At 34.2% G+C, this 24,871-nt stretch overlaps 1 protein-coding gene across 6 annotated transcripts in view; it reads right to left on the bottom strand.

The window, feature by feature from the left end:
* LOC143253266 (ribonuclease P protein subunit p38-like) overlaps positions 1 to 20,338 on the bottom strand; it is a 35,199-nt gene extending 14,861 nt beyond the window's left edge. Inside the window, exons 1-3 of one of the 6 annotated variants that reach the window (XM_076506835.1) lie at positions 20,049 to 20,338; positions 17,612 to 17,729; positions 6,353 to 6,403 (exon numbers count right to left, since the gene is read on the bottom strand). In XM_076506835.1, coding sequence (XP_076362950.1) covers positions 6,353 to 6,403; positions 17,612 to 17,700 — 140 coding nt within the window. In that variant the 5' untranslated portion in view covers positions 17,701 to 17,729; positions 20,049 to 20,338. Of the gene's footprint in view, positions 1 to 6,352; positions 6,404 to 17,611; positions 17,730 to 19,503; positions 19,891 to 19,936 lie in introns of those variants that run through there. The other 5 variants (XM_076506834.1, XM_076506833.1, XM_076506838.1 and 2 more) reach the window with 5 other exon arrangements.
* Positions 20,339 to 24,871: the final 4,533 nt, after the last annotated feature.

Consider the following 24,871-nt stretch of genomic DNA (forward strand, 5'->3'; position numbering starts at 1 on the left):
CAGCCAATAATACCCAAGACCTTAATATCATAAGTACATTTAAGTAATTTATTGACCATTCCTTCATCTGTGTCATTATGTTACGACTGAGCTCTGAGGTAAACCACTTGCAACATTAATCCAGTTTGACTGAACTCCAATTATAACAACCTTATGTTATCTTCTATCTAGCCACTCTTCTGTCCAATTAGTTAACTCATCCCCTACATCTGAAGATACAAAAGTTTCTTTACAAGCCTTTTATTTGGCACTTTGTCAAATGCTTTCTGAAAATCCAAATACACCAAATCTACATCATTACCCTCATTCACACATGCAGTAACATTTTCAAAGAATATCAAAAGAATTTTAAGGCAAAACTTTTCCTTAAGAAATACAAGTTGATTACCCAATAAAATTCTAAACTTTGTTAAATGACTTTGCAAAGCATAGTTTATTAGACTTTCAAAAACATTTCCCACAACTGACGAAACACTAACAGGCCCATGACTTTTGCTCAATGATGGTATTATTTCATTTGTAACATAAATTGGTTGGTTGGTTGATTTAGTGTTTTACAGCACAAAGCAGCTAGGCTATCTGTGCCAAACATCTGGTAAAAAGTTAAAATTAAATTTAGTAAAATTCATAAAAGGAAATTAAGGTAAAACAAAACAAAGTTTAAAAAAAACAACACACAAATAGCATAAATCTAATGTTTACATCTAATCTACAATGTTAAGAGAAAAACTACAGTAATTCAAGTTGTAAAGGACTTTGTGTAGAGTAACTGTGATTATCTTAACACACCAGGAAGCTAACAGGTAAGTATAAAAACCATCATCAGTCACCTGAAATTGGTCTTTCCAGTCTTGGTTTCGAGGTATTTGATGTTATGGCCATTTTCAAAAAGGAAAGTAATAAAAAAGTTTTAAAAAACATGTAGAAATATTATAATAATAACAACTCACCAGGATGACTAACGAGTAGTTCAAACATCAGCATTAGTCACCTGAAGTTGGCCTTTCCAGTCCTGGTTTCAAGTTATTGAATGTTACAGCCAGTTTCTGATTTCAAATCAAACTAGATGAACTGTGATTTTTAAAAGGGAGCCACATTAAGAAAGGTGTAAGGTATAAATTAAAAACACTTAGATAGCATTAAAAAGATTAATGGCCTTTAAAAAACTAAAAACATTTCCATGGTGGACAATGTCACCATCACCAATAACACTGTCTGTTATGGACAAACCCTGGGACAAAATATGGTAAAAATGGCTCTGTCGTTGAGTCATAATGATGACAAGAAAGTAAAATGTGGTTTACTGTGGTCTGAGTATCACACAGACTACACAATGGTGCATCAGTTCCAGATAAAAGAAAATGATGAGTTAAAAAACTATGACCAATGTGTAGTCTAGTTAGAATAACCTCCTTTTTCCAATCCTTATGAACACGGCCAAAGTACAATACCAGGTTTTATTTAGAAAAGCTAGTTGTCACGTTGCTCATTCCAAGTCGACTGCCAACTGGCACAGAGTCGAGCCTTGAATACAGGACCATAGTCCACGTAAGGAACAGGCATAGATTTTGCTGCAGCATCAACGAGCTTGTTCCCACAAATACTAATATGGCCCAGTATCCAGAAAAACTGGATGGAAATAGATGTTAAAGATTATTGGGCCAGTCAGTTTTGAATATCAGCAAGAACAGGGTGTGAACTAACATGAAGCAATTCCAGGGCCAGTAGAATACTAAGCAAGTCAGTATAAATAGTGCAGTTTGAGTACTGTTTAGCTTCTATGTGATCCAGGGAAAGAGAAATGGCGTACAGTTCAGTAGTGAACACAGAAGCTACAGAGGGGGATTCTGCACACAACCTCCAAACCACAACAAACCATGGCACAGCCCATACAGTCACCTGGTTTTGAACCATCTGTATAAATATGAATGGAAGGATGGTTCAAAAGATTTTCAGCAAATAGCAGACAGCATTTCCAATCGGGAGTGCTGCTTTTCTCAGCTGACTTAAAGATAGGTCACATTTGGGGACTGTAAGAAGCCATGGTGGGATGGGCTGACCAGTGGATACAGCAATGTTATCCAAGGACAGACCCAATTCATCCAACTGCGCCTGGATATGAAGGCCTAAAGGAGCAATGGCAGACCATCTGTTCTGAAAAAGTATGGCCCACCAAGAAAGGAAAACACAACCACATGTGAGATGCTTTGGTAAGGAATGAAGTTTCGGAAGCATATAGTAAAGACAGTTTCAAACAGCAGAGGTGCAAAGAAGGTTTAGGAGACTCTGTATAAGCTCTGAACTGGGGAAGTGTGGAAAGCCCCAGTGCAGAGCCAAAGTCCTTGCTGATGAATATGGTCCAGCATCTTTAAAGCCAATGGTCTGGCAAAGCCATAGACCAGTGATCCATAATCGATTTTCTATCGAATAAGAGAACAATATGTCTTTAGCATAGAATGTCGATCCGCTTCTAAAGTGGTGGAAGAGAGGACACGGATGGTGTTCAGTGCTCTTGTACATTTGACCTGTAGCTGCTAGATGTGTGGTATAAAGGTCAGCTTACGGTCAAAGATAAGCCCCAAGGACTTTGTCTCAGGGACCACATGCAGCACAACTTCACTGATACAGTATTCAGGATGAGGGTGAATACCCCGTTGGCAGCAAAAGTGCATGCAAACAGTTTTAGAGAGAGAGAAGTTAAAGCTGTTTGCTGTGGTCCACTTCAGTAAACTATTGAGGGCAGTCTGTAGCTGCTGCTCAATATACCTCATGTTCAACGACTGACATAGATGTGAAAGTCGTCGACATTGAGCCCGTTTCCAACAGTGAGAAGAAGTTATTCTGTAATGGCATTAATTTTTATACTGAAATGTGTGTCACTCAGAACACAGCCCTGAGGGACTCCAAGTTCCTGCAGAAAAGAATGGGAAAGAGTCGAACCCACACGAACTTGGAATCTCCTGTCTATTAAAAAATGTTTAATAAAAAATGGGCAAATGGCCACATAACCTATATATATGGAGGTCTTGCAAAATGCCATACCTCCATGTTGTATCATAAACTCCTCAATGTTAAAGAATATTGATACAAGATGTTGTCATTTGAGAAAGGCTTCTCTGATTGACATTTCAAGTCGAAAGAGGTGGTCCATGGTGGGGCACTGTCGTCAGAACCCACACTGGGTAAGCGAGAGGAGGTTGTTTGATTCGAGGAACCAAATAAGATGAGCATTAACCATCCTCTCTAAGGTCTTACAGAGACAGCTCATCAAAGCAATTGGACAGTAGTTTGAAGGAATCTTGAGATCCTTCCCAGGCTTAGAGAAAGGTAGGACAATAGCCTGGTGCCAGGCATCAGGAAAAACATTCTCCTGCCAGATCCGGTTAAACACAATCAGAAGAATAGCAAGAGAAGCAGGAGATAAATGGCACAGCATGTGTTAGTGTATACCTTCAGGTCCAACTGATGTACTGCCAGACTGTTGAAGGGCTAGTTTGAGTTCCACCAGTGTAAAGGGACGATTATAGTCATAGCGACAATCAACTCGAAAGAAAAGTGATGATTGCTCTGCTCGAGTCTTGATGGCTAAGAGGGTGAAGGAAGAAGCAGAAGTGCTAGATACCTGGCAAAAGCTTTCACCTAGAGTATTGCTTTTCACCTAGAGCTGGGTATCAGCTATTTCCTGGCCATCAGAGAGCAAGATCGAGAGGGGAACAGAATTATATTGTCCACTAACCTTTTGAATCTTGTCCCATATAGCTTTGGAAGTGGTGGTAGAAGATATGCCAGTTGTGCACTTAATCTAAGATTCCTTCTGGCTTTGATGTCTTACCCATTGAGCATGTGCATAGGCCTGCTGGAAGGAAATGCGGTTCGAGAGTGTGGGATATCTACGAAATGTATCCCAGGCCCGTTTTTTGAGCTTTCCATGCCATGTGGCAGGCAGGATTCTACCATGGACGAGGATATAGAGGGAAATGTGTCGAGGTTTTAGGAATACATTGAGCAGCTGCTTGTATAATATAGTCAGTTACTGCTGCCACACAGTCATCTACTGATGACTTACCAACAATGGCAAGATCAAGTTCTGCAAGAGCAGTGAAAAAGGGCCTGTTTGCCTGATCCAGCTTCCACCGTGACACATGAGTCGGGTGGCATCGACCACGGCCAGTCTCTCTCTCAAGATTATAAGAAAATGATCACTGCCTTGTGGATTATTGTCAACCCTCCATGAAAAATGGGAGAATAATGAAGGGGAGCAAATTGAGAGATCAACAGTAAAGGACTGACAAGGTGCATGGAAATAAGTAGAAGATCCAGTATTGAAAAAGTTGTGATCAGAGAACATATGCTCTACAGAAAAACCCCTCCTAACAATTTCAGCAATTCCCAGAAGGGACAATATCCATTAAAGCCCCCAGGATTAAAAATGGAGATGGCAACAGGTAGAGAGAAGAAACAGTGATGGTATGACCCAAGGAAATATGGATGGACACGACTTCCAACGGTGTGTCGAGTAGCAAAGACATGGTGAGTTCATGCTGATCAACCAACAGTGCCACTCCTCCATGCACTCGTCCATCATGCAACCTGTCATTTCTGTACAAAGAAAATTGCCGAAAGGTGAATGTATCGGCAGGTTTCAGAAATGTTTCCTTTAAGGAAAAACGTACAGGATGGTGGAAGCAATTAATGTTTTGATGTCATCCACATTAGAACGTAAACGTTGACAATTCCAATGTATCAGGGTGGTCATTTTTATTTATGTGTAGGCAAACTAGGTGGAGAACCCTTCTGTTTATGACCACGTCTTTTTTCCTTACTGTTCTTATTTGAGGGAGGTCTATCAACCTCCATGGATCCTTCCCTGGGTCGATTGGGCAGGTCTTTGCTGTTGGAAAGGGTTTCCAGTGACTGAGGATGTAAATGAATGATTGTTTTGCATTGCATCTTGGGATGGGAGAAGAAGATGTATCTGAGGAAATGCCTGTACCTGGAACCAAAGGATGTGGATGTTGGGGCTTGTTGGAATGTATATAAGGGGCAGAGAGATGGGTGTTGAAGTTGGTTCATCAACTGTTTTTAACCATGGAGGTCAAAAGACTTTTCATTTGTTTGGAGAACAATTCTTTTGGAAGCACTGAAAGATCTGTCTGCACTCCAACTGTAGTTATGGAATGAAGTGCAGCCACACGTCCGAGATGAGGTGGTGGACAGCAATTTTCGAGCCTTGGGATAAGTAATGTTATGAATCGTTTTCAAACACTGCACCTCTTTTTCGTCCAACCAAGAAAGGCAAGAACAAAAGTAGGATGGGTGAGAGCCATTTCAACTGATGGAATGAGGGTCCGTTTCACACTCGAAGGCATCATGATCCTTGCCACTGCAACGAGTACATGTCAAGGAACTACGACATAAAGTCTTGAAGTGACCAAACTGCTGATGCTGGAAACATCGGAGAAGGTTTGGAATGTATGGCCAGAGTTTGCAATTAAGATAACCTGCATTGATCACTGCAACTAAAATACAGTTGTTTAGTCTAAGTAGCTTGCATCTCTTAATGCTATATTATGGACTGAAAGGATGGGATAGCCTTTTAACAGATCCAAATGGCTCAGAAAACCACTCTAGGTACATTCTAAGCTGTTAATTGGTTATTTACATATCATACATTGAAGCAAGTATATATACAGAACAGTTCTCAAAAATGGAAAGAGGTGAATGGGGCCACTGTGTTTGATTCAGTACCTAAGCCACATCTCAGCAAAATAAAAAGATATGAGGTTCTTATTTTATATTCTAGCTTGATAATATTAGTAATTTAGTTCCTAATTTGTACAAAACTACAGATTTAGTATTTAAAAATGGCTGCATTCAACATACTACATGACTCGTGTATATTTAGATGTATTTAATAATATTTACTTTTAAAATAAGAAATTAACCCATATAAAGTTTGAATTATAATCTATGGTTTGATTCCAAAAATAGTGGTTCAATAAAATTTTGAATGCAAGTCAACAAACAAGATCACATGGCCTTTAACCCGTGACCTGTCAGGAAAGGATAGATTACAAAATTTCAAATGTTCATAGAACTTTTATTTTTGTATCACATTGTTGAAAGAAAGATATAATCAATGAAATTATTAGATTATAACCCAAATGATCTACTCATAATGACTTTTGAATGATTTCTCAGTGTTGGTTATAAGTACAAATAACTTATACAGCTAAATATTATATGTGTAAGCATTCACATGTCATAAAAAAGCTAAAATAGTCCCATCAAGTGAATTAAGCCAAAGTCTACGTCTAAAAATGATAAACTAAAGACAATGATAAAAACTTACTTCTCTATTGCATTAATGATGACAGGTTCATCTTCGACAGATATTTCAGGCCTAAAATAATATGAAATATTAGTGCATAGAACAAATAAGTTTTCCTTGAAATCATCAGTATTGGTCACAGACTTCTATCACAAGAACATAAATGAAAAAAAAGGCACAACATTGCTTAAATAAATTAGAAATTAACAATTAAATGAAATTAATAAAAACAATCTATCTTTAGATAAATGACTATGCAACTCTGCTAGAAGACTCAGATCTGCTGCTTTCAAGTAATCAAACTTGGAACTTTACAGCATATCCGATGGTTCTTTTGCTTCATGTAAGATGTCACTCAGAAACAGCATAGAGTATATGAGTGTCTGGTTAAGTTGCAACAAAATGGATTGAGCATTTAATGCATGGGCTCAACTGCTGTCATGTGATCACACCAAAGAAATTTATTAAAAGAATCAAACCTTGCTACAGCTGCACTTACAGCACACACCTGTCAAGCCCACAGAATTTCTGACATTACTTTAAATTGTACAGACTTTTCATTTGGGTGCATGTGTTTTTGTCTTTTGAAATCAATCCACTGTGAATGAACATAAGAATAGCTTCACACTTCCTATGATGACCAAATTAAGAAGTGGAACATTAGATGGTTTGACATGTGATGTCTTGCTTTCTGTTAAAACCCAAAATAATTGCTGCTCATGAAAGAAGTACAATTGCATTTTTGACAAGTAAGGTTTGTGATAAAGTCCATTGTCCTTTAAATCCTCCAGAATCTATTTGTCCAATGGCTCTGCAGCAACTTCAAAGGCAAAAAATTCTTCATGAATTTCTGAATCATTAAATCACCAAAGTATAAACTCACCTACTCTTTTTTGGATATGTGTTTAGGTGCATTGACTAAATTAAAAAATACTGAGCTTCTCTTATTTTATTTCATCTAAAATCATGTCACTGAGGACATCCAAAAATAGTGTCATGTAGACTGCTGTGCAAATATTTGACATTTTTAGGTCATTCACACATTTGTTTCTTTAGAATCTGTAAATAAGTTTTTAAGAAGCATAATATTTCAAAAAGTATTTTTATTTTTAGCTGTGTCTCCTTCACAATGACACCTCGGAGCTATATTTTGAACAGCTGTTAAGTCCCAGTATATCTGCAAGTACTTATGTATTCCATATTTTTCCCACAATCTGCCAGTGATCTTCATTAATGCAGTTCATTACTGTTTGTTTGTTTGTTTTGAATTAAGCACTAAGCTACACAACAGGCTATCTGTGCTTTGCCTGCCACAGGTAATAAAATCAGGTTTTTAGCAGTGTGAGTCTGCATACATACTGGTGTATCACTTCTGTGGGGGCTTTCTCAGAAGGCTTTGATGCTAAATAAGTATTATATTTGAATGCATTGATCAAATGTGCATGAAACTGCTTAAGTATGAGAAGTCTATTGTTTTTTTTTGCAGATTCATCCATGCATTTTTTCAATGCAATGAACCATTCAAACATAAAATCTTGCTCATTTTGATATTTAAAGCCTGTAATAAAATAATGACAGACAAAACAGTAAACTTTATCAGTAGATGCAGAATATTTAAGCCAAAAATATCCTTATGGGTCTTTGGAAAGTAGAAGTGCTCCTTGAAACCATGTTAAATGAGTCCAGGGTTTGGGATACATCAGCCAGGCCACCTATTCCATGATCCAGCCTAGACAGAGTTGATTTTCCACTGCTACTTCTACTTAGTTCATGTAACTATCCAAAGCTAGTGGATTCACCCAATGTATCTTAATGTTCTTGATTAGGAGTATCCACACTGCCTCTTTGGTTCAAAAGTCTATCCTCTGTCTGTTCTTCTGGTATGACTATTTTATCTTCAATTCTTCTTAGTTGGTACACCTGTCTCAATGACAGATCCATATTCCTGGGAATCCTATGATTTAAGTTGTTTTTTGCAAAATTTTCTGACATCCATTTTTTCAGTAATAAGAATTGAATGCAGAAAACCAACTTCATGTAACAATTTACAAATGTTAATTGTATTGTTTAAAGTTATCCATGACTCCTTGACCTAGAAACTTTACAAACAACCCCACATGTACTAAAGTACAAAGTAAAGTCACCGAAGATAGTTTGATATACAACAAGCCTGAGTGTGTCACAATTGCTTACTGCAAATTCAATCTGACAACCTGAGGTTGTCAATGTTTCTGAGAAAGGTAAGCTGAGGTCCCTTTTTATCCTCTTGCAGCATAATATTATGATCAATCAGACAAAGCACAATATTTATAGTTACTTATTGCCTTTGGTCTTCATTAGTTACAGAATTACCAAATAGAAAGCCAAATATCCTCTTCTCTTGCCCATCTGTCAATCTTCCCTTTCAAAATTTGCCAACAGCTTTCTCTGACTTCGAATCCTATATTATGTATAACCAATAAAAAACCAAGGGTTCTGCCATTGAAACAGATTATTATTCTTTTTTTTTCTCTCAATAGACAACATGCAATTTAGGTTTCAATTTTACTTTGTTTCCACACAGAAAAGATGTCAATCAGCTTTGTTTAATTTCTAATGATGTTTGTAGCATTGTTAGAAATCCAGAAAAACTCCAATAATTACAGAACATGTTTCTATATTCTTTTGAGCATTATTTAATTAAATAATTATTTAGTGTAGTAGAACCATTAGTACAAAAGTAGGATTAAAAGGAATTCTTATTACTGTATGATACATGTGGTTGAATACTAGTACACTAGAAAAAAAAGAAATCCAGTAAAACGGTAGTGTGCATGCCAACTTATTTTCTGAATTCGCTGTAACAGGAAATATAAAAGTTACTGAATGCAAGAAAGTCTCATTCTTGATAAAGAAACCTATGAACAAAATTTTTAGTGTAATAAATAGCTTGTTAAAGAAGTCTACAGTGCATACAGTAGTAAAGCTAACCTATTTCAGTGTACATATTTCCCTTAAATTTTTAAGTGAGAGATTTTTTGTTTTAAACCTATATGGAATCTGAGATATAACAAATACATGCAACAAAATTATATTTAAAAATGTTAAGATTACTTTTCGCAAAATGAATTCAATTGATATATAACATATCCAAAACCCCAAGACTAACAATGCAATTACTTTCTACAATAAACATTTGGAAACTGGTCAGGAAGTTGGAGGTGAAATGGATATACGATACATGCTATACTCATTGGTCCAGACATAGAAACAGTGAATATATGGCTAAAGATAAAATACAGTTTATATAATTCCTGAAGTATTTTGAGGTGGTTAAATAAACAAGATTTATGGCTTATGAATACAAACGTTTTTAAATCAAGATACTAGCAAATGAATGATAGTGTCAGATATAAATAAGTATTTAGTGTTGGTAGTATTATTAATTTATTTTTTCTGTGTTTGTAATTCACTGATGCGAAAGCTATGGAGATTTCTAGAAGGTCTGAGTGACAGATGCATAAACAGATTTGACCAGATGACTGAAAACAGAGTAAAAGTCAAGTGAAAAAAGTTCAGTCAGAAAAAATTTTCAAATGAAAAATAATGATTGATATGTTAGAGTGAATCTAACAATTTGTCCTGTGAAAGAGTATCTTAAACTCACTGAACATGCCTGTGTGGACTTTGACAATAGGCTGATGATTACTGGAAGTTCAGAACACAACTGCAGTAATTCACACAGTCATGTAAGTAAATTATACATGAATACTATTACAATAAAAATATACAAAAATAGTTCAGTTTGTCAACTGAAATCTCTAGCAATTAAATTGGTCTAAGTGAACTTTTGACATGAAGTAGAGAATTGCATAGTGTTTAAAATACAATTATGACCTCCATAGTATAAAAAATTTTTGTGCATACATTTAACTTGTTGTTTTGAATATATACATTATTCAGTGTGTGCTGTTTGTTAATTGCCAAATTTAACACCAGCAAGCCATAGACACCTACTGCACAAAAATCCTCACACCAGCATACCCACATATGTACCTTATATATATATATATTACTAAAAAGTAGTTTCCAAGTAGTGGTAAATGGCAATAGAAGAAAATGTGAACAGCAGCAGAAATAAGTATGCCTATATACAGGGTGAGCCAAAAGTAGGTGGACAGCATTTGGAATAGGTTTATGTATCGGTTATATTAATGCAATTGTATATTATAACTATGTTGCAACTATATTATTTGTGTTATATAATTACAATTTTATAATTACATTTGTTTTAATTTAATCTGTTTTCTTTTCTTTTAGATTGTTAATAGAACCCATAATGTCAAATACTTTAAATACAGATAAAAGAATATGGGTGTTAAAAGAGTATTGGAAATCTCAAAATACTGAAACCGTAAGGAGAAAGTGAGTTGAAACATTTGATACTCCAGCTCCAAAAAGACAAACCATTTACCGTATCCGTGACAAATTCGACGCCACTGGCTCAATCCTTAATGCTGCTAAAACTGGTCGACCCAAAACAGTCTGTACAGAGAATAATAAGCAACGTGTTGCCGATGCATTTGTTCAAAGTCCAAACAAATCCACCAGAAGAGCTTCTATGGAATTGAACATACCATAAACCTCTATCAGGCGAATTATAACGCAAATTGGGTTGAAACCCTATTGACCACAACTAATTCATGGCTTATTGGAGGATGATCCAGACAGGCGATTGCAATTTAGTGAAATTATGCTGAACAAGATTGAAGAAAACCCAGGAATTTTAGATAACATTGTGTGGAGTGATGAAGCTTCTTTTAAATTATCTGGTCATGTCAATAGACATAATTGTGTTTACTGGTATAGTGAGAACATGATTTAACATTAGAACAACAGCTAAATCAGCCTGGTGTCAATGTTTGGGGTGGTATTTCAAGTTCTGGTGTTTATGGACCATTTTTTTTGGACGGAACAATTACAGGAGATAAGTATCTCGAAATTCTAAGGAATCAAGTTGTTCCCCAGTTACAGCAACAACCTAATTTACATGACTTTTATTTTCAACAAGATGGGGCCCCTCCACATTATTCCAAAGGAGTTCGTGAGTATCTTGATGAAACATTTCCATTGAAATGGATTGGTCGAAGAGGTCCAATCGATTGGCCGGCACGTTCACCGGACTTGACCCCTATGGATTTTTTCTTTTGGGGAGTACTCAAGGAAAAAGTTTATAGTCAAAAACCAAGAAGTGTCGGTGATTTAAAAAATTACATAAGAGATGCATTTCAAGAAATTAATGCCCAGAGTGACTTGTGCAAAAATGGTTGTCGAAGCGTAAGAGGTAGACTTCAAAGCTGTGTAAATCAAGAAGGAAAACAATTTGAGCATTTGCGTTAATAAATAACATTTTATTTTCATTAATATAATTGTCTTATTACATATAGTTGTACGTATACGTGATCTCTAAATAAATGTTTTTTTACTGTCCACCTACTTTTGGCTCACCCTGTATATACATATGCACACACATATGCACAAATGTTGTAGTAACGCAAATATTGAAGATTATAATCACGCTATATAACGATGCCAAATTTTGATAAATAGATAGAAGGAGTAGAATATCTCCAGTTAAAAAACAGTGAACTATAAGACTTTTTAAACAACAAGAACTAGAAAGAGAGGAGTGGCAACAGAAGAGAAGGAAAGATTGAAAGAAGAGAAAAGAAAATGAAGGGAGAGACTGGAAATAGAGAGAGAGAGAGAATAAAAAGGAGAGAGAATAAGAAAACAAACTGAGAAAGAAGAAAAAGAGAAAGAGAGGAAAGATTATAAACAAAGAGAATAAGAGCACATATTGAGACTGCAAAGTTCACCCAACTGAAGGAAGGAAACCCCAAAAAATGACAACAGAATCAAGGCTAACCAAACCAAACTACCCATATTTGATGAGCAGAAAGATGACATGGATGCTTTTCTGAAAGTAGACGAAAGATATGCCCAAAGTTAGAACTGTAAAAAAGGTGACTGGGCAGTCTGTCTCAGCCCACTTCTCACAGAAAATGTCCCACAAGTATATGCAGACCTGACGTCAGAATATGCCATGGGCCATGAATAAATTTAAAACAGCTATACTGAGATTATATGAACTTTCTTCAGTAAGTTTTTGCCAGAAATTCAGAAAAGTCAAGCTGAAAACTGGAGAAACTGTATTTCAGTTTGTGGCATGTCTATAATAATACTTCACAAATATGAACTGGCATGACCAATGTGACAATAGTTTTTATGGAGGAACTGGCAGACCTATTAATAGGTAAACAGTTCATGATCATATTTTCAACTGATATGTAATTGTTCCTAAAAGAAAGATCTCCATAACACATGGAGATAATGATCAACTAGCAGAACATATATGGAAGCCCATGGAGGGATTATAACTGGGAAATCCAAAAATATACAGTTAAATTCAAAACAAGTGAAGCTAACCAGGAGTAGGAGTCTACCAAAGGTGACACAGATTAACAGACAGTTAACAATAGCAGAAATCTCAACATAAGCAACTGGAGCTATTTACAAAGATAGTGTTGATAAGAAACAAGAAAAGAATTATTGGCACCATAGATATTACTACCAGAAGAAACAAAATCAAGAAAACGCATCAAAATTCATCACAAGAAGAAAGTACAAATTTCATGATTTATCAGTGCATGACTAATAGTCAACTCAAATTAGGAATCACATCATCAATACCAGTAGTGTTTGGAGCATGTGACAGGGATCAAAAAGTGATACCTAATCACAACATAAACTGTTTATGGTAATATGGTAATTAGTAAATGAAGAATATGTTGAGGACAAGAAATTAAATGTTCAATGAGACACTATGTGCAGTAGTGAGAACCAGTCTGGTATCTGTGGATAAAAGGACAGGCAAAGTGCATCTGTATATACTACTGATGGAACAATGACAAAGTTTCCCATAGCAAAGATAAAAGTGGATCCTACATACTATGTAGAAGACCTTGAGATCATGTGTAGGAAGGCAAAAATACACGGTTTGGTGATTAGAAGCATACTAGGTAGTTGAAAGCTGAAGGAACTAGATAAAAAGAAATCTGATAAAGCATCTTCAGTAAATACCAGAGCTCAAGAAACAAAAGAGAAAAGAGTAAGCAAGATAACAAGCCTCTGGAACTGTCAAAAGACTCTTCACTACAAAAACTTTGGGGCAACGCCCAGAAGAAAGTTGAGCACAAGACAAAGGAGAAAGATTCTTATAGAATATAGGACCAGAAAAGAGTGCTATACTGAATCTATCAAAATAGTTATACTGAAGAAGTTAAACAGGTCATAAAACCAAACAGAATACCTGACTCAAGTGATTAAGTTGGCTCATAAACAACTGTGAAAATGCACCTAGGAATAAAGATAATGGCAGATAGAATCACCAGTAATGTTCATTAACCAGGAGTCATCAGGGATATGAGTAAATTCTGCAGGTCATTTGGCATCTGCCAAAGAACAGTACCTAGAGGGAATGTAGCCTGAAAAATGCCTCTCACAGAAGAGCTATTCAGAAGAGTATCTGTGCACTTGATTGGACCACTAGCACCATTTCTGATAAGAACAACCAAAATGTACTGATAGTAATAAATGATGCAACACATTATCCAGAAGACATAACACTAGCAAAGATAGAAAGAGAAATGGTGAGATGGTAACAGAAGCCTTCTTGGAGATATTTTGCAAAGTAGGTTTCCTGAGAGAAATCCCGAGTGACAGAAAAACCCAGTTTACTTCAGAACTGATGTATGAAATGTGCAGACTCATCAATACTCAGCAGCTCTTTATTGCCCCTTACAATCCTAAATGTAATGAACTTGGTAAGAAAGCCAATAGAGTTTTAAAGAGCATGATAAAGAAGATGTGCCAAAAGTGACCACATGACTGGAACAGGTATTTGCAGACAGTATTATTCATTTATCAAGAAGTACCACAAGCAAGTACAAGATTTTCATCCTTAGAGTTACTGTATAGAAGAAAAGTACAAAGTCCAATGCAAATACTTAAACAGTTATGGATGAGAGAAGAAGAGTCTGAAGTAAGGAACACATACCAGTACATGTTAGACCTGAGAACCAACTAAAGAAGACATGTCAAGTTTCTCGACAGAGCTTATATGTAGCTCAAGACAGCCAGAAGCATTTCTATGACAAAAAGACCAAGAATCAACTTTCAAATTCAGACAGAAGGTCTTCATTCTGCTGCACACAGACCACAACAAACTCACCCTGCAGTGGAAAGGACCTTTTGAAGTACAAGAAATACTCAACAGAATGGACTAAGGTGAATGTGAATTGGAAGAACAATTTGTTCAAAACATTTTTGAAAGAAGAAAAAGAATGGGTTCAGCTATTGAAGCAAAACTGGATGTTGAAGGTGTGGCCATCATATATGCAGAACAAGAAGATAGTGACTTTGTCTTAGAAGATGATGATCTACTAGATCAAACATCACTGAGTAGAGATGAAACATACAAAGTTGTCAACATCAGTGAAGAAGTGACTGACTAGCATTAAAAAAGTTACAAAACCTACTGTGCCAGTTTGCAGATATCTTCATATAAAGATCAGGAAGGTCAGACCTAGTGCAACACAAGATCAATCAGGGATCTGGTCAAAGTGAAACCATATTAGATACCTTATGCAAAGAGAAACCTGATAGAGGATAAAGGAAAAATTTGAGGTAATGCTAAAAGATAGAATCATCAAGTCTTTAAATTCAGCTTACTGTTCACCAGTTGTAATCATCAAAAAAAAAAAAAAGGAATTGAACACACTGCTTCCACGAAAACATCTAAAAGCTAAATATTGTGACAGAATTTGACCATGAACCTATGGGCAAACCAAAAGGCTGTTATGGCAAAACTAGATGGAGCCAAGTTCTTTTCAAAGGCCTACCTCAGATATGTCAGATCCTGATGGAAAGAGAAGAAAGCATTTTTGAAACCAGATAGATGTTACCAATTTAAGCAGATAGTATTTGATTAGTCAACTCAGCAGCAATATTCAATTTCATAATGAGGAAGATGCTGTGCAACACCACCAACCTTGAGCACTGTGTAAGTTGATATTCTAATGCAATACTTCAAAATAGGAAGACTACCTGAAGAAACGTAAGAATGAGTGAGAGCACCAGATCACACTATCACACCATTCAAGTGGTACAGCAGATATTCTGTGTTGGAATTCATTGAACACAATGTGGGAGTTCAACAGATAGCCATGAGAAAGAAGATAATCTTGCATACAATATATACTAATCTGACAATCAAGCAGCAAGCCAGATCCTTCCTGGGTTTAGTGGAATACTACAGACAATTTATTCCAACTGTGCTGAAGTTACTGCACCAATAACTGATTTTACCAAAAAAGGTTTGCCCAACAAGGTGAAGTTCAAACAACCACACCAGATAGCATTCCACAAATTAAAGAATATGTTGAGAAGTTCACCAATTCTTACAATTCCAGACTTCAACAAACTATTGTTCAGGCTGATGCTTAAGATGTTGGAATTGTAGTAGTATTCTTACAATAACATGAAGACAGAACATTACTGGTAATTACATACATAAAAAGGTGTCAGTAGTAAGAAGAATTACAACATGATTGAACAAGAGGGTCTATAGATCATATTTACCATTCAGAAGTTCCAAAACTTTTGGAACATTTGTTCATCATCCAGAGACACCATGAACCACTTGCATATATTCAGAGATGAAAAATTGACAGTGCAAGGATCATAAAGGGGGTGTTGTACCATCAGAACTACATGTTCTGCACTGAATCCATAAAGAGGACTGCAAATGTTGGTGCAGCCTGTATGAGTAGATTTTGTGGATGAGATTCAAACAGTCTTTGTGTATAGGTAAAAGAACAATCTTAAATAACTCTCCCAAAGAGACTTGTTGTCAGATATAAAAGTGTTTAGTTTCAGTAGTATTATTAATTTATTTATTTTGTGTTTGCAATTAATTGATATTGGGGCTATGGAGAGTTCCAGAAGGCCTAAGTGATAGACATAAATAGCTGTGATGAGTGAAAACACAGTAAAAGTCACATGAAAGAGAAGTTTGGTTAGAGAAAAATCTGAAAACATTAACCATCGTGGCAGTGAATAGCCTATTACTTTACGTTAGATTGAAATTAACAGTTTGAAAGAAGTAAGAAGAAGAATATGTTCTGTCAAAGAGTGTTCTAAACTAGTTAAACCTGCCTGTGTGTACTTGATAAGAAGCAGACAATTATTGGAAGTTCAGGATACAACTACAATAACTGATGTGGCAGTATAAATGAATAATACACAGAATAAAAATGCAAAAGAAATAGAGGGAGGTAGTTTGGTTTGTTGGCTGAATTTTAAAGAAATTGAATTAGGCTAAGTAAACTTCACAAGAAGAAGAGAAATGTGTTTATGAGAAGTGTTTCAGATACAACTGTCATCTCCATAGTGGAAAGAATTTTTGTGCATATAAGTTATTTTAAAACATACATAATATTTTAAAAAGAAGTGAAGTATGTGCTGTTTAAATGTTTAATTCATAACTAATGGAGTTGCATACACATACTGTACAAAAATTCTTACCTAAATTAATTACACACAGACCAAACAAAAACATGGTTTATGAATATGAAATGTTTATTTTGATAAGTTTAATTGTATATTAGATAAATGGAATACTTAATGGCAGTTGATTTGATGGAAGAACAAATATGACAAGATAATAATTAAGTAGGTTTCAAAAGTGAAAGATGCAAAACAGATATTGAGTATTGGTAAATAAAGAAAATGCTCCAGACTTTCATACAGGAGTGATTAATAACCATTTTTGGTTAATAATTTTGAGGTGTTCCCTTCATAACATTTTAAATGATTTATTGTGACAACTCTCAACAAGTATAATCAAAGAAGACAGTCATTCTGGTAACTTCTGTTGCTCAAAACACAGAACAAAAGAACATTCAGGACTATTAATGTTTTACAAACATGTATTATTTAACACCCTTAATACATTTTTATAACTTTACTTTAATCATGTAGAGAATTTTTGTGCTAATGAGTTTTATTGCATTAAGTAATTATCAACTGATTCATCACGTACATAAACTGTTTGTACTAAAGTAATTCTAGTTTTAATTCAGTATACCTTTGATATACTAAAAACAAATACATGAAAATGAAATTCAAGTTGTAGTTTCTAATTTATACATTGACCAGATCTACAGTTCTATTACATACCACTTAATTGAAAATGGTGATTCCAAGAACAGTTTCTGAACAGTTTTGTTTGTGTCCTGATTTTTCAGTCTTTTCTTACCACGCCCCATATTTATCCAAGTCCAATGAAATAAATTACCTGAAGTTTGTAAAAAGGAAAAGATCATATTTTCATAATAAAACAATGTTTAGATTTGAAATAGGTTTATACATAGCTATGAAACATTATATTTACATACAAAAAGAAATGAAACTGATCCACCCAATTAAGCTACACATAGTAAGATTCATAACACAAAAGCATGATATAGTCACAAAACAACAAACACCCAAAAACTGTTGTTTCAAGTATCATAAGCGAGTTCACTGAGATAAATAATTCAACAGTGTAAATAATTTTATGGTATTTGATATGACAGGTATACTGTATTAACACATTTCACTCACAATTTCATATGCTTTCACTCACAATTTCTAGAATTAGATAAGAAAAAATGGTTTTGTGTAGTTTTTTTTTTTTACAGCTACAATTTTTTTTACTGTTTCATAATGGTTTGAAACTATTCAGCTTTCCATCTAAATTTTGTTCCTAAGTGGTCTATCACTAGAAAACAAATAAACTTATATTAAGTAACAAATCTATACTATGACCAGCTGTAATACTGTTACATGTACATGTGTAATATCATTCATTTGTCACAATTAAAGAACAAAAATGTGCAGTTTCTGTATATTTAAAAACAAAGAGACCATACCATGCATTACATCTAAAAAATCCAATGTTTGAAAATCTCTATTATAAACTTAGCTGATAAGAGATAAGAATGCATAAAAAATGTTTGTTCTTGTTGTAGACAAGATTAAATTACACATCATTTGAAACAACATATAAAAGAACATCTCAAGCTTAGCATTAGTAATTCTTTAAACTACTACAAGCATATGAACCAAATCATAACAGCATAGCTAACAAAAATAATTCACCTGTGTGAAACTCCAACAATGAAAAGTTGTGAATAAAAAAAAATTTAAAAATGTAAATCTATATTGAAATCAAACACATCAGCCATATATATTCTTCATGTACAAAATAAATTAAACCAAATTAATTTACATTAATAAATCACTTAAGTGAATGATGTGCAACTCTAAATTAATTTTTAAATATAGTTTTTAAAATCTACTTTACAGCATAAAAGATACACTAAATCTTCTCAAATATTTACAGATATTTGAAAGAGATCCATTTTTTTTATTACATAAAGAGTCTATTAGTTTCTTAGTAAATAAACAAAAAGGTTACATTTTGAATGGCTGGAAAAAACCTAAATCTCAAGTCTACTGGTAAAGCTTGTTTTAATGGAATCATATCATAATTAGGCATTGCAAAAATGTACAATACATTATCATAAGCTCATCTAAAGATCATACCAGATCATCAGTTGTAATGTCATGTACATTAACTCTTGATGCAAAATATAAAGCATAAATACCAAAATTCATAAATCAAACATACCACACTTCTGTATATGATGAAATATTTTTTATTCCCAGCTTAATACTTGCCTGTACACCTTTTAGTTAGATACTTCACCTTATGAAACATTTTTATGAAGACTTCCACAAATGCAATTACAAATCCTATGGCTCATCTCATTTTTCACTAAACATCAAATATCACAAATCTTAGAGAAGCATTAATAGAAAAAAATCCATGCATGGAACAAAAGTAAGGGCTTGGAATCTTGTGCCCTCACCTTAACCATAAACTTTTAAGGTGTGTGCAAAAATGACATGTAAGAAAATGTAACTGCTTAATCAGATAGCTGAATACTTACCTCTTAACCTCAATTACTTCAAAACAATGAGAAATACAATTACTTTGTTATTCACTCAATAACCACTATACTTACAGTAATTAATATACACAGAAAGCATTTATCAAATATCATGATGAAACTAGTTATCTGAAACTAATCTGGTTGTTACCAATATAAATTACAAAGTTCTGCCTTCAAAGTTCAAATCCAGTGCCACAGTAGACCATTCGCCGTAGTAAATGACCCATTACTAATACACCGGCCGAAATCAGTAAATCATTGAACTTACGAAGTGCATTTACGTAATTTACTTTATCCTTTATCATTTCATGTCAATCTGCGACACAAGGCATGATCTGTATGCAACAGACCTACATTTTCACATACTCAGAGAAAAAGATGAATAGTAATATAAAATTGTAATCGATCTTTTTTAGACAATGAGACCCAGACTTACTAAACTAAAACTGGTAACATGGTATTAAGTTACAAGCGAATGCAAACTACATGCAAGTAATTACGTTACCTTTGCTTACAACCTACATCTCATACTAGCCCAATTTGTAACAGTTAATCTGAATAAGTCATGCATAACTAAACAAATAACAGTAGTCTAGTTTGCTTACTTTTTTCCGTACCAATTTAACTTTTCAAATTAAAATCTCCTTTTTAGTGTACACGTTCCGTTCTCATCTGCAATGAATTATTCAGCTCAAATCGACTAGATGGCGAGGTATTAACAAAATTTTAATGTCTTAAGAAAATGACAGGCTTTTCTGAAATACTTTAATGCCTGCGCGTGTTTTTTATTGGTGAAGGTTTTAAATATTTACTTTTCCTAATTTGTTTTGATAAGTAAGACATTTGAGTGACATGAACAATATTTATGTAATTAGCTAATTTAATTATACATGCCTGCGATGGTTTTATTGTCTTGAAATATTTACATGCTCTACCATAACTTATATATGCTGAATCCGAAAACGATATCCATTTTTCTCCAGCAAATACAAATTTTGCACAAGACTTTATATGTAATTATACATATATGAACCAATTTCATTGAAATAGTGTCACATTTCGTTATGTGTAAAATGCTTTCAACAGCTAGACAAATTGTGACGTGAAAGTCTTATCGTTTGTTCTAGAACTCAAACATAAATGTAATAAAAAATGTTCATTGCGGTAAACGAAGTAATAAGTTGATCTAAGTAAGACTTTTTTTCATCCCAATTTGAAAAAAAAATCCTTACGCAATGGAAAAAATAATGCTACTTTCGAAATCTATGTAGTTGAATTATAGAAAATTCGTTATAAAAATTAAAACATTTTTTATGAAGTTTAAATTCGTAGGTTTGTATTATCAATAATAAAGGATTATTCCCAAAATGTGGTACTACTTTCTCCGCTAACGCATCCTCTGTTAACTCTGATATCAATTAGATTTTGGGTTACATGAAATTGTTTATTAATCTTTGTAACAGTTTCTATGTGTATCGTTAAACAGATTATTTTACAGTATTTGGAAAAATAATACAAAGTCCAACTAATTTAATGACAACGAAAGTAATTTATTTCTTCAAACATAGGGTACAAATTCTACTACTTTCATACTACTTTCATAAAACTGAACAGCCACGTTACTGCTAATTTTCCTCCCCTATCTATGATATTCAAAAGTGACTGACTAACAAACTGGTGTTTTATGTAATACATTTTTCAAGCTTCTAGAACATTCGAGAGGTAGTTTCAAATTTATACACTCAGAAAATTTCTAGGCATCATACCTAAAACTCAATCCAAGTTAAAATATTAAAAACACATTCAACATAACGCAATATCGTTTTGATAAGCGCTACTGAAACTTGCACACTTAATGTTTACACAAAGGATTGAAAAATAAAGGTAACTACTTCTTCTCCTGGTGTGATGTAAAGTAGATAGTGTCCAATAATATCGATATTTGTAAAAGCGGCATCAATGTAGATTAAATTTTGTGATAATGTCTCCCATGAAAATGGCACTTTTGTTTTTTTCTACAAATTTCATCTAAGTATTTTCTTATTTCACCGTGCTTATTAATATTTTTTCGTCTTTCCACTGGTGTGATACAAATGACAAATATCATACAGTTACGTGTAGAAAATATTGTTAATATAATATTTTTCCACAGTACTGTAAGTAGCATTAGTTAGTTGTCCTGGAAAATTATGGCATTATAGTTTTACCTATATAAAATAATATTTTCCAAGACTGGAGCAGATTATAATTGCAGAGAAATTGATAGATGTTTTGGACAAACTCCAGGTTTCTCTATACTTAATATTACGGGTTACATTTAGTAAGCCAGCATAATACACTCCTAAGCCTAGAATAATTAGTTTTCTCTTATTTGCAGTATATTCAGACAAAGCTAATTTCTCACAAGAGTGAATATGATAGGTACATTATATAACAGAAGATTGAATCTGAAAATATTATGAGGTAATTTTATTTTTAAACTAATTGAGCTTATACAAAGAAGGCAAATGGATAGAAAAATAAACACACAGCGAAAATAATCTTTATTTCCACAATAAAATATCAGGGTATGTATTATTTAAGCACAAAGAGCAATCAATTTTACTAAACACTGTAACTCGTGATCTTAAGTGTAGGGTGCAAAACAGTCATGGATTCGATGTATAAAGTACACTATTTTTTTGTCCAGGAAACCAGTACCATTCGAACAGCTATCTGTGAAGGAAATTAAACAGGCGTGTTTTTGTTTTCCAATTATAGGTAATGGGCTATCTAGCTTTCCAGCATGGTAGGAAAATTTGAGGTAACCAAGACTAGTGGTAGCATATAGTTACGTATGTTGTACTACTTTATGAAAGAAAAAGTTATTTGGCAGTGAGTGATGTGGAAAAATATGTTTAAAGTGCTATATCTTGTATTGTTAGATGAAAGAGGAAAAGGGCGAAAAACACTTGTACCTATATTATGAGCATGCATAAATTTTCACCAAAAATAAAATTTCTGACACCAAATCACCAACCATAATTATGTTTTAAAAACCTCATTTTTGTCAAAATGCAGATGTGTGTACAAATATGAAGAAAATTTTCTACCTAGACTTTCATTATGAAAAAAACTACAAAGAAACAACAAAGTTTACTCCATACTGATGCCCCGGTGGCTCAGGGGTAAGTATAAGGGTTTACTACATTGTAAAACTGGTTTCGATGGGCAGAGCACAGATAGGGCATTGTGCAGCTTTGTGCTTAATGAATAACAAAAACAACTCTATACTAATAAAAATAAGCTTAATTATTGCAGTCTAGCATCGAAAGACAGCGAAGTATTGGAAAACCAAAAGGCCTAAAATGATTATAAAAGCAAGTTAACTACAGATAATTATTTTATACATTATTCTTAATTTCTCCATTTCGACTCGAAACCGAAGGTATAAAATATGGCACTTCAAATATATTTTTCCCATCACTCATTGCCCAATAACATTTTCGTTGACAAAGTGGTACAAATACGTAATTATATGTATTCCACCACTATTGATTACCTCCAATTTCCTTACTATACCAGAAAGCTGGATAGCCCACTATCTATAATTAAAAAACAAAACCACAGCTGTATCACCTCCTTCACAGATAACTGTTCGGATGGTACATGTTTCCTGGACAAAATATTATGCACTTTATACATCGAATCCATGACTGTTTTGCACAGTGATAATGCACTATACATCTTTCTCAGTTACCCATGCCATCGAATACCCCTTATGTATTTAAGGGTTTTGTTATTCTTTTCACAACATACACTCCAACAGTCTTCTGTTACTGTGTCTGATATGGTTGGAATTGGATGAATTTTGTGCTAAAAACACTTATTACCTGTTTTACAGGTGAAGCAGACTGACCCTTCCACATTACATTCATCCTTAGTTTCCAATACCAGAACCAAGATTAAAGGCAACCATCTTTTACTGTGTGATTTTCATCACCTAGATGTAGCCAGATAAGTGCCCCTCCCTTCACCTCTATTTTATTATCATTTGTCATAATGAAGTAAATTTTCACTGAGTGGAGTGGTGGCTTGAGTTGGAGTTTTTAATAAATAAAGATTTCAAACTATGTTCTGGCTGGCAGATCCTTTACCAACCAGGAACTCTGTCTTTCGTCACTGAAATTTTACTGGTCCATACAAAGTATTATCCATTCATAAAAGAGCTGAGGTGATCACCAAATCTTTTGACACAGGTTGTCTGTTTTTGCATTCTCCCAAGTTGATAGCCAGATTCGACTTCAGTTTCATTAGCTTCCTATAGTTGAACTGGATGAAACTAGTAGTTTTTCACATCTCACTATGAGGCAACTTACAGATGATTTTGGTGGATTTAGGGATGAGAATAAGCCGTGTCTCTATATCCCAAGATCCTAAATGTTTGTACCCAACTGTCTGAGTGAAAGAACGGAAATTGTTTTTATATTTGTCAATTTTTATTGGCTGAAATTCATAAAGACACCTTCATCTAAAATTTATACGCTACCTTCCAGGACGAAACAATTTGTAAAACGTACACTTTGTAATTAGATTATACACCAGTTGATTCAAATATACGTGTGGTCTATACAGGACGAAAAATCATTCAAAATCAAATTGCTTCTATGATTATTGGCTCATTGGGTATCCAATCCCTATGGTCTAGGCTGTTAAACAAGGAATTTTATTTGTTCAAATAATTATTTTAGGTTCTGGCTAAAACATAAGCTCAAGGAAAAATACCTTGCAATACTGCCAAGAAAGAAATGTCGGAGACTGGAGGCCAAGGGGTATTTACTTCCATTCCTAATGTTTGAAATAGTGAGGCCACACCTACCTATTAAAAAATATAGACAAGCTTTGCTAAACTCTGAAATTTAGAAAGGCACACAGAAATAAGTAACTTTAAATTTCCCTTTCTTCTTTATGTTAGTAACTTGAAAATCTTAAGGAAATATACTAACTAACTCAAGTTATTTCTTTATATCTAAAAAATTAAAGGCATAAAGAGTAAACAAATATTTAAAATATTTGACCTATTGCTAACTATTATGCAGGAACTGTAAAAGTTACTAACAAAGAGAAGAGAATCTCTTGAGACCCTTGACGCAACTAGTATAGACACATAAGATCCCCATCTTCCTTGTCCTTTAAATAGGAGCCACAGAATATGTTGCAAGATTTTGCTGCCAGACACCAAAAGAACTACGATGTTTAGTTGCTTAGTAAACTTTAAATCGTCTGCTCATGTATTTGTGAACTCTGTGGATTCAACAGAAATGAAGGAGTAAAAAAAACTCATCGGAATGTTGCACAGAGTCGATAACTAAAAATAAAAACAGAATGAAAATGATCAAAGCTGCAAGACTTTTACACTGTTAAAACACGTGGAAGTTAATTTTGTTAAAGTACAAGTGCC

The sequence above is a fragment of the Tachypleus tridentatus genome, chromosome 6, assembly GCF_004210375.1.
Source record: "Tachypleus tridentatus isolate NWPU-2018 chromosome 6, ASM421037v1, whole genome shotgun sequence".
NCBI classification, from domain to species: Eukaryota; Metazoa; Arthropoda; class Merostomata; order Xiphosura; family Limulidae; genus Tachypleus; species Tachypleus tridentatus.